Raw genomic sequence first — 10,941 nt, forward strand, 5'->3', positions numbered from 1 at the left:
TATATATATATAGTTGAGTAGGCTTAAGTATTAGTATACATTGAAATACTTCTGTTTAAGATTAATTAATACACCTAAAGATGACTGCAATTTTCTTGATGTGTAACAGTAGTCAATTGCTTGTACAAGAATAAAAGCAGTTTCCTAGAACTGTCTGAACGCTTCCATTTGTAAAAAATTAATATTACTAATCTGTTAATAGATATTAGTCTTACTCCTTTATAACTGAAGTAGTTTATAAAGGCTTAAGACAGAAAACAATTAAATATTTTCTATCAATTTTCTATCTTATAAGTCAAAATTACAATGAAATACTAATGATTGCAGTGAAAGTGCATTTCCCCTTAGCCACAATGATAATGCCCACATTTCAATTTGAGAGAGACTACCTGCTAAAGTGGGCAATGCTAGAAGTGGTTTACAGAAGCGTTTTGTCACTTGAGTCTCCTGCTCAATTAAACCCCAGTTCTGATTAAGTCTCTAGTTTAGCTGCTGTTTGGTTAATTTGCAACTTATTATTTTTCAGTAACACATCACTACTGTAATTTGGGTATTACTAAAATCAATTACAATTTTATTTCTTGATTATCTAAATCGTGTGCTTCCGTGTTATAGAAATAGTCCAAGCTTAATGTGAAATGAGATACTGCTACTACCGGTACCTGGCCAGCAGTGTACACAGAGGGAGACATTTACCTTTGTTCCTTGGTAGGGGTAAAACTTAACAGTAGGGTAGGCTCTGATATCAGCACTTTGGCAGGTCTGACCGTATGCCTGACAGTCTACTTTTCCAGCTTTTACTTTTCCTTTAATGGCCTAGAAAGAAATACTTTTATTAGAAATGAGCTTCAAGTTTCCATGTCTGACTATAAGCAGATAATTTGAATAAGCCAGCAGTGCAGCTAAAAAATAAACGAGAGGTTGCTCAAATCTTCTAAATAACTCGTAGTCACTTGCTTCATTCTCAGTGTCCCACAGCCTTGTATCAAAGTTGCCTTATGTTCTGCAGAGCACATACACTTGAACTCAGAGCACAGCACACCACAGTTCCAAGGGGCTCCCAATCATGGACTGAAGTTTGTCTAAAGGAGGGCCTGTGTGCATGTGTTTGTAGAAGGGCCAATACCCACTGACAAAGGGAACCTAAAAGGGCAGACTTCTAATGACAGTGCGCCTCCTCTCCCAGTTGCTATGAAAAGATGGTTAGTGAGGTTTTGATTTGAAATTACAGCAGACTACTGTGAAAACAGGGAACACCTGACTTAAAAGTAGAAATAAATCTTCTCTCACTATCATGAGGGTGAAATGCTCTATTAATTTTTTCTCTGTACAAGAACAATAACTGCCTATCTGTAAGATAATAAAAAAAGATTTATAATGAATAATGAACCAAGACAGCTATTTAAAAACTGAAATATGAAAGGCTTTCTCTCCTATAGCTAGAAAGAAGTATGTGATTTTTGGATAACTGCCTCAAAATAGTGTGTTGGTGAGTGATCCTGACTACTATAACCACTGCTAGTAGAAAAAGAACAATCTGCTAGTATATTTAAAAGCCTACCCTTGCGAGGATCTCAAATTCAGGAGCAAAATTTTGGCAAGGTCCACACCAGGGAGCATAAAAATCAATGACCCAGTGATCTTTCCCATTCAGAACTTTTTCTGTAAAACTCTGAGGAGTCAGGTCTACGGACACCTGTGGCAAATATCTGAGGAAAGAAAGAATAACAGTCATCATCATCCATTTGATGCCTCAAATGCATATGCAGGTTCCACTTAAGTGCAAGAAAAGTGGTTTGGAAATCCCTACTTTACGTGTTGTACTATTAAGGAATCACTTAGAAGTTGTAGAGAAAAGAACACAGTTTTTCAGGAAATGGGCAGACAGAAGAGCAATATTTCTCCATGCTTTTAAAAGCTTGATTTAAAAGATGTGGTAACATTAGAATCTTAAATTAAGCATTACATACATGTCAGTGTTTTCTAGGTCTTGATTTATATACAGTTTGGATATAAAATTCTAGAAAAACACAACTCTGTGTAACTTGGTTGCCAAGTTCAATGCTGTCAACTTACCCTAATGCCCAGCCTCTCAGTGAATATGAATCTCTGTGCCATCCTTTATAGCTACTGTAGGAAGAAAGCAAAAAGCTGGTTACACCTTGGCTCTCTGTTTAGAAAAGAAACAGAAATGTTTCTTTTAGTTAAGTGGATGATGAAATAATGAACCTTAAAGCATGCATACATTTCAGAATATATTTTTGCCTTGCTTTCAATTCTGGAAATAAAGGTCTTGTTATTCAAAGGCAGAGAATTAAGGGGTAGTAGAACAAAGAAAGAAAAGATGAGAATTCTGTATCAAGAGAGTGAGAAACACGTTGGAGAGTGTACAAGCTTTGCTAGCTGAAAGTCTGGATGATCTTTAATAACAACTCTAGATCTGCAGACATTAAGAAACATAAGAACTAAATTGAAATACCTTTTATATATATCAGGAATAAAATAAAATATATATTTAACTGATATTCCTTTATTATAATGCAACTATTGTTACTTATATACGTTTCCATCCATTTAACAGTAGAAAATCAAGGCAAGTTAGGATCTTTGACAAAGATTTATTATATGGACTGTCAAGGCACTGTTTAGTTTGAAATTCCAGAAGTTTAGCATCAATTTACAGCTTCATAAAGTATTTATCAGTGTAGAGGTACCTGTTGAAAATCTCACCTTTTTAAGGTTAATTCTGTTTAAAGACGCATCATATTTTTTTGCAGGAAAATAAGTAACAATTATGAATTTGGCAAGTAATATCTACCAATTTTTTTTTCCAAATATGAAATAAAAACCTGTTTTTAGGAGAAACTTTGTCCAGAAGAATCAAAAGTAAGCAATCCCGTGATGAAAACTACCAAAACCAAGCCTGCTATTAAGCATTACAAGAAAGAAGCACTAGTTTGTTATCTGCCAGCATTTTATCAGCTTTCCAGTTCGTAAAAGAATAAGTGAGCTATCTGATATTTCAGACCTGTGGCATTTATACCCAGCTCTTCACACAGTACTGTGAAACAAAGGGGACAAGCTCTTTGGCTACATTTCGTTTCCCTTACAATTTCTGGTGGTGTTAATGAGTGATGTGTCCATACTAATGATATGGTGAGTGAGATGATGTACAAAGACAATTTTTGCAGTGATGCTAAGGATGGCCAAACCGCATTAATACCATACTGTTCTTTGAAGCTGCAACTAAGTAAGCCTATTAATATTTTTAGATTCTATGACTTGCACCATCTTCTTTAACAGGCTACTGACCTTAGAAAACTGGCCATTGCTAAACAAGAAGAAAGAAAAAGCCATGTTCCCGAGTTTCAGTTCAACTTACTGAAATGCAACAGCAAATTAAAATGGCATATGCTTGAAGCCAGCAACAACTAGGATGAAAATATTATAGAAGCCTATTTTAATAGCTTTTAATGAAAATTGTTCCGTGCATCAGAACATGTGACTTTAGTGTGCAATCAATCACTTTCTAAACTGAGGTACTTACTAATACTGATGAGTTGTGCTTGATTTTTGAGGAAAGAGTCTTATTTCAGGATATCCTCGAACATTTTCTTGGTGACAAAAAGAGTAAAATTTTTGACAGTCCACACTGCCGACACTGATTAAACCATTTAACATCTAAGAAAAGAAAAGAAACAATCAAACATGCTAACTGATAATACTGCAGTCTCAGAATGGATGTCTTAATTGCTTGAGTTAACTCAGCTGGAGAACAAAACAAACCAAGATGATTCAAGGCTTTCTTCTTTCCTTTAAATGGCTCGCTGGTATCTACTGGGAGTCAGCCATCCAGCTGTGCTGCTAGCAGCCACATAACATTTTAGTATAAGGTGTTATGTACGTGGCTTACAAGGCACCTGTCTTGCCTTAAAAGGAACATGTAAGGGGTGGCTATTGGGAATGGTTACTATTTTTCATCTCGGGCTCAGCAGTTAAGACAAATCCCAGTACACTGTAGCTATGCTATCGGTTTCAGAGCTTGCAAGCATCTTAGACATGCTGAATTTGTTGCAAAGGACCAAACCACTTAGCAAGGGCAAGGAAACATATAGTTAGAGTGTATTCTGTAGGGCTTGCAATACTTCACAGATGTTTGATGTAGAACTTCAGATAGAACTCCTAGTCCAGGCTAGTTTAAAGTACCTGAAAGTCACAGACTAGCTTTCAAATCCCTCATGTTTTGCCCAAAGTTTCTACTTCAGATTCCTGAAGAATGTCCGAGAAAGCTCAGATGACTGTTAGTCATTGTACTACCTTTGCAAATGAGAACACTAATGACCTTGCAAAAGGAAAACATCCTTCCATACCCAATTAGTGTGAGTGGGAAGGATGTGAAATTCAGTTAGCTGACCATCACCCTTAAAGAGTGCTGAATTTAACATTTACTTTCAGTAAAGAAACAAAATCTCTGGAAAAAAATATCTTGCAAGGACAAGAATTAATTAAGACATGTAAGACTAAATTCCTCTGATCTTAAGTCAAAACCAGAGCTTTCACCAAAGTCTAGGTGCCATCTTACAAATGATGAATGGTCATAGAGAATAACTGTGGATAAACTGGTAAATTATTTCAACTAATTCTTACCCAGTTTATGGATGAATCTTTAATTTTTCAGATTTTATTTTAAACAAATGCAGAGCTGTTACCTCTGCCAGGTGTTAAGTATCAAAGTTAGTTTAAAGTTCTTCACAACTTTGAAAACACACCTGTATTAACAGGAAGCACTGCATTACAGAGTTAATGTGCTTAAAAACAAACAAAAAGCTTAGTATCTGGAGCAGTGTAAAACTGCCAGGTATGAATTCCTGTTTTACTCATGATATTAATCACTAGACTTTTTCAGCTCACAAATTTAAGACAGCAGTGAGTAACTCCACAGAATGAAACGTAAAAGCAGAACAACAACTGAATGTCACTTACCCTGGCCATTTTTTTCCATTCTGGCATTAAAGCCTGACAAGGTCCACACCATGGAGCATAGAAATCAACCATCCAGATTTCCTCTCGTTTTCTTCTCTCAACTAATTCAACAAATGTCTCTGGTGTTAGGGAGATCACGGATGGATTCCTAAGATCCTATGGAAAAAGCAGTTTATGGATATGTACTTTGCAATTAGAAATTGTTCTGTTCCAGCAATCATCTCACACTGACTCCGAGAATGGTCCTCTTTTACTCAAGATTATCCACTCTATGAGGTAGAAGTTATTACCACTGTTCTGCAGATTGGAAAGTATCTTAAGTTATTTGCTACTGATTTGAAAGAAATAGTTTGACAGAGCAGGGAAATAAATCTGTTGAGTTTCAAGTCCCAGACTGACACTTGCTGTATCACTTGTTGCCCAAGGTTTTTTTTTCATTCCCAGTCTTACTAGTCTAATGAAAACCAAAATAAATCTTAGTCCTCCAACAAAATGTTTGTGGATAAGCTACAAATGTAGCATGATCCCAACCAGGATTATAACCTACGTACCTCTATGAACTCCAAGATCTGCTCAGCAGAGTGATGGCCTTCATATTCATGAACGTCAGACTGATTGAACACAACTGTTGTTGGATAAGCTCGAATATTATGCTAACAAAACACAGTAAGAAACAAGGAATTATTAGCTGTCCTGTACATTCCTTTAGCTGCCATTAGTACTGGTATCTCCCAGCTGCTCATCTATCCTTTTTGTGCTAAACAACCGCTTAAACTTACAAGTGGAGTGGAGTTTGCAACCTGTATAGAAAAAATGCCAGTTGTGTACAGATGGCACAGTTTGTACTGAATTTGAAAGCTAACCAGCAGTTCTTTTGCCATCCTCCAGAAAACAGAAAATAATCCACAGGCTTTCTAAGCCTTAACTTAAAGCCTCAGGTGGAGACTTGTACCATATGAGGAACTTTACTATCTAACAGTTCTAACAATGCAGATGCTTTCAAAATCAGAATTCTTCCGTGTAATATGCCTAAACATGACTTAAAAGTTTTCCCTTTTTTGAACAGCTTGAAGTGTTTTTAGATGTCCACGTTTCTAATAGAGATAGAAAGCTTCTAACAGAAAAAGCTCTTATAAACAATAAGATGTGCTGATGCAGGTACTCTGCCTCCTAAAATGTAGCACTTGCAAGAATTCAGGGAGAGTAACTCCATTTTTTACCCAGATAAGATAACTGAAGCAAAACTAAGCAAATTCAAACACGGAGAAAGAGGCAAAATTTTTAGAACACATAAAACAGTGTATTGTTACATACACATAAAAAGAAAAAAAAACAAAAACCTGTCAAATATAAATTCCTACAACTTACCATGTTACAAAGCCCTTCATGGACTGTACAGTCTAGTGTTCCAAATTTAAGCTGACCGTAAAGATGTTTTGATGCTTTTCTCAGCTCTGGTAACAGAGCTCGACAGGGAGGACACCACTGGAAAACAAGATGCAAATGAACACAATTGCTTTGCCCTGCAGCTGGCTCTCAGGAGAGCATCAGCTGTTTGAAAAGAATAAAATGCTGCTTTGGCAACAAGCTGCACTAAAAATAACAACCCATGCAATCTAGGAAATAGTGCTGCCAAGGAAATGAGAATGAGTACTGCCTCAATGCTGAAGCACACCTTCAAGATACTGATAGCATTTTGTTACATAATTACATAACACTTTTTAAAGAAGGGTCATGTAGATATTAAATATTTACCGGTGCAAAGAAATCCACAAGCCACGGTTCCTTTTCTTTACCAGGAAAATTCTGGGGTCCCAGTGTGATAACATGAGAGTTGACGCTTTCTTTGGCAAATGCAACAATGTCATACAAGATCTTCTTTCCTTCAAAGAACGATGTAGAAAGGAAATCATTTTTCCCTATGAAAAGTCTCTTGATATTATGTTGTTAGAAATATTGAATGAATGTGACTTCTGGCAAAAGTTGTATGTGCCATCAGCCTTGTAAATAGCAAAACAAAATTCAGAAAAATATGTGTATTGTAGTCCAATATATTTCTCTGATCCTATTTATAATTTATGCCATTATGAAAAGATGTAGAAATGCTGTATGTACACAACCTCTTCTCAGCTTTTCTGCAGGAGTAGAAATTGCAGATAGGGAAAAACCTTATATACCGAGAGCACACACCAGATGCATGAGACCATCCTTCCCTATCAGATGTGGTTTATCTTTTCCAGGTGGTCAAAAAATTTTCTTCTCTCTTCTTTAACATTACAGTGCTTAGGTTTTGACTGATTTCTTGGCAAGCTGTTTCTAGTAGCTGAGAGGCTGAAGAATCAGAACCTCATCATGCATAATTGCCTTGTGCTGCATTCTGGATCAAAAAACACCAGTTATTGCTAGCTACAGTTTTCTTTCCATCTCTGTTCTTGTACCATTATTTTTTAATCCTTTTAGAGGTATACAGTACTACAGTTACAATTCTTCATGGAACCAAACCAAATGAACGTAAGTGGCAAAGTCTTAATACAGACTTTCTTGAACAGAGATTAGTTAAGGAATTTAAGTGCAGTGACATGATATCAAATCCAAGTTCTTCAAGTGGCAGTACTGTAAAGCTGGCAGCTTAAATCTCAAGGAAGTGTGTGCCTTGCAGCACTCTTTGGCTGTTCTACCCAAAACATAAGCTGTCTTGGTTAGCTTCAGAGATATAGGTGACTTTCATATAGACAAGATAGAAAAGGCAAAGTACATCTCTTAGTACCTGATGCCTCCTTCTGCGAGAGGGGAGATAAAAGAAAAGTCTATGCAAGGTTACCTTAAGGTCAGAGACAAATAGCAAATATTAAGACTACAGAGCTGCTCCTTTAATAAAGATGAGCAGTTTGCCAAAGATAGCGTCATCCTACATGCTTACGTAATGACTGAGTCTTGCCAAAGTTTCCCTTACCATGATGAATTTCATAATCTTCAATTCCTTTTCCTTTGAACACTGCTAGACATGGCTGATACACATACAGTTTGTTGCAGATGGTTGGAGAGGAAAGACAGTCAAACTTGCCAACCTATTTAACAGAGTGCCATTTTAATTAAGGCATCCAAATTTATACAGACTAACATTTTGGAAGGCAGTAAAAGTTAGGATAAATTCAAAAAAAGGAAAAACATGGACAACTAATAGCCTTTTTAAAAATAACAGCTCTTAAGACAATCTTACGTCTGTGATGTTTGAGCAAAACTGTCACAGCTACATTAGGTTGTTTTGCTAATTTCAAATTTAAAGGTCAAAATAGGATGACACTGAAAAGAATCTCTCGTACTTTCTTCAAGGAAGCAGAAAGACACCTGAAATAAATTACGCTAGAATTCTTCTAGTAGTGCAATGATTTTTTGAATCCACAGCTTATAGAGTAACACAATCCATATGTCTTTAGTACAAAGATTGAATCTGGTTTCTCTTTGTTAAGATGACTTTCAAGATAACGACAGAGGTTTTTGAATAATACAGTTTTGCGTACATCCATTTCATGTTGAAGCTTTAACTTTTGATTGTTAACTGAATGAGATCTGCAGCAATATTTGCTGTGAGAGAAAAGATTTAAAATAAAATCTTTCCTAACTATTTCTAAATTATTTAGATAGGATGGAAAACTTCACCACTTGCTTTAATTTAAAAACATCACTACTCATCTACCATCCTAATAGCATCTGTCTTTGGTACCAGGGGTGGCAGTAACAAATCATAAGGACCAACTTGTTCTCTGAATACACACGAAGGCCAGTACTGGGTAAGTGAGCAGACTTACCTGAATATGTTCGTCTTTAAGTAAAAATTTAAGTTTCTTAAATTCCTGTACACCTGATTTGTCATTTTCCCCAAACTGGAAGAAAAGCAGCCATCTGTGGTGAGCTAGATGGTCCTTTCAATGGGGGGGGAAAAAAGCATTATTCCTAACTTGTAACAATTCACAGATTGTTTCATAGAAAGACAATGCCCAATTATTCACTCGATCTCTACGTGACCTCCTCCCACACTCAAATTTTTTCAATTAGTCCTCCACTAAACTTCCTTCTACTGAATCATAAGTGAAAAGAGGCAAAGAAATCTGAAAACATGATAGCTACATGTTACTCTCTATACTTCCTGTTTCCATTACATTTTCTACTGTGGATCAATCTGCTACTATACAAGTGTCAGAAGAGCTTGGCTGTCCTCCCCTCCCTCCTGCCACACACGACCAAATTGTCATTGATTCTGAACTAGATTTTAACCAGAAAGTTACTGTTGTAACTTTCCAATGGCAATTTCCATGGTTTTCTATTTTCTTAATATCTATCTATATTTGAATAAAAATATCCACACATGCATCCCAGTACTTCTGTTGAGCTAAATTACGGAAGTAAATTGTTGACAAAAAATGTTAAATAATTTGGTTGGAGGGGAAAAAAAATAAAAATAAAAATCACACCAACTGTGATAATCTAAAATTTTAAAGTAACAGGTAATGACGTTACTTAGAGATATTGTAAATGTGGGTGTTTTGTTTTAAATTTACCTCTAATGATGTTGCAGAGATGATTTCAAAGTCAGGCAGATGCTTCATGACTTCCTGATATATTTCTCTGGCATCCAAGGAGTTAAGAAACTGGGAAGGAAAGTAAACTCCTGATTATAAAGAACTATTAACATCAACCTCATTTACCAGTGATTAGTACTAAAGTATCAGCAAAATGATTCTGATTTGTTCTTTTCCATCAACTGAAAAATACAGTCAACAGCCATATTTGATCAACTTCTTTTCACATATATAATAATGTTCTCAGACAACTGCTTTTTACCTTGCTTTTCCACAACATTTATTTCAAGATACTGGATTTTGTCAGAATGGGTGCTAGAAGTCTTCAAATTCAAATTTCAAACTAAATTTTAAAATCAAGTTTAAAAAGCTTCAAATTTAGTTTTACTGCCTTTCCTAAGTGCATGGTATGTATTTCTGAGTTCCAGTAATTTGTACCATGAAGGAATTCATATGAATGAGTAAGGTGGGTGTAAGTTGAAAATGGGTAGGTTATGAATTCAATTTCCTCCTTTTAAGCATACAGACAACAGTAGCAGCAATAAAGTAACAAGCCATACTTTATACTGAGGAATATCTCCCATCACTTGAAGGAGTTAAAGCTGCCATACAAAGGTAGGAGGAGGTCACAATATTAAAATAGAGCTGAACAGCATCATCCCTACTGCCAGACAGCGTAGGAGTGCTTTCATCACGTGTCAGCACTCTGTTCAGAAAAGCATTTCTCAAAATTGTGATACTTGGGGCATATTATTCCTGGAGGAAAAAGCAGGGGCATGTGGGAAACCTCCTGACTTTGCTCAGGACAGCTGGAGAGCTGGAGAGCAGCTTCAGGGGTAGCTCTTGGGCCTGTCACAAAGCACATCCCACCCCCTGGATCCCTACAACCACTCTGTGAGGCTCCAGAAGAGGTGGCTTAGCAGGAGTAGAGGCTGGTGCTACTTGCACCGTGCTCTCCTCCACTCCACCTGCACACCAGCAAGCTGCAGACTACTCCAGGGATCGCTGACTTAGAAACCAAGTGGGATACAAATTCATAGGATACACAAGTTTAGAAGACAAAAATTAAACAAAGAAACAGAAAAACAACAAACCCCCATGCTATCCTTTCAGGTGTATATAAGCAATCTGGACATCATTTGTGTGCTCCTTTGTCAATGCCATTGCCTTATCTTATCTAAATACAGAATTTTTTTAGAAACAACTCGTACCAAAACACCTCCTTTCTCTTTGTTATTTATGGTGGCTCCAGGTGGAAAGTATGCTGTAGTACTAGATGAGATATCTAAATTATCACAAAGCTCACCCTGAGTGCCACAGTCCATCCAGCCTACATTAGCAAGACCTTCCTGTAATAAAGAAAAAAGAAAAAAAAAAG

The 10,941-nt window shown here is 36.5% G+C and overlaps 1 protein-coding gene across 1 annotated transcript in view; it reads right to left on the reverse strand.

Moving 5' to 3' along the window:
* The window catches only part of DNAJC10 (DnaJ heat shock protein family (Hsp40) member C10), a 28,033-nt gene that overhangs the window by 9,368 nt on the left and 7,724 nt on the right, over positions 1-10,941 (reverse strand). Inside the window, exons 9-20 of the mRNA XM_003207513.4 lie at positions 10,775-10,912; positions 9,543-9,632; positions 8,793-8,906; positions 7,937-8,051; positions 6,739-6,866; positions 6,352-6,468; positions 5,535-5,636; positions 4,984-5,139; positions 3,548-3,681; positions 2,077-2,130; positions 1,562-1,709; positions 697-816 (exon numbers count right to left, since the gene is read on the reverse strand). Coding sequence (XP_003207561.1) covers positions 697-816; positions 1,562-1,709; positions 2,077-2,130; positions 3,548-3,681; positions 4,984-5,139; positions 5,535-5,636; positions 6,352-6,468; positions 6,739-6,866; positions 7,937-8,051; positions 8,793-8,906; positions 9,543-9,632; positions 10,775-10,912 — 1,416 coding nt within the window. The remainder of the gene's footprint in view (positions 1-696; positions 817-1,561; positions 1,710-2,076; positions 2,131-3,547; positions 3,682-4,983; positions 5,140-5,534; positions 5,637-6,351; positions 6,469-6,738; positions 6,867-7,936; positions 8,052-8,792; positions 8,907-9,542; positions 9,633-10,774; positions 10,913-10,941) is intronic.

Source organism: Meleagris gallopavo, chromosome 7 (genome assembly GCF_000146605.3).
Source record: "Meleagris gallopavo isolate NT-WF06-2002-E0010 breed Aviagen turkey brand Nicholas breeding stock chromosome 7, Turkey_5.1, whole genome shotgun sequence".
NCBI classification, from domain to species: domain Eukaryota; kingdom Metazoa; phylum Chordata; class Aves; order Galliformes; family Phasianidae; genus Meleagris; species Meleagris gallopavo.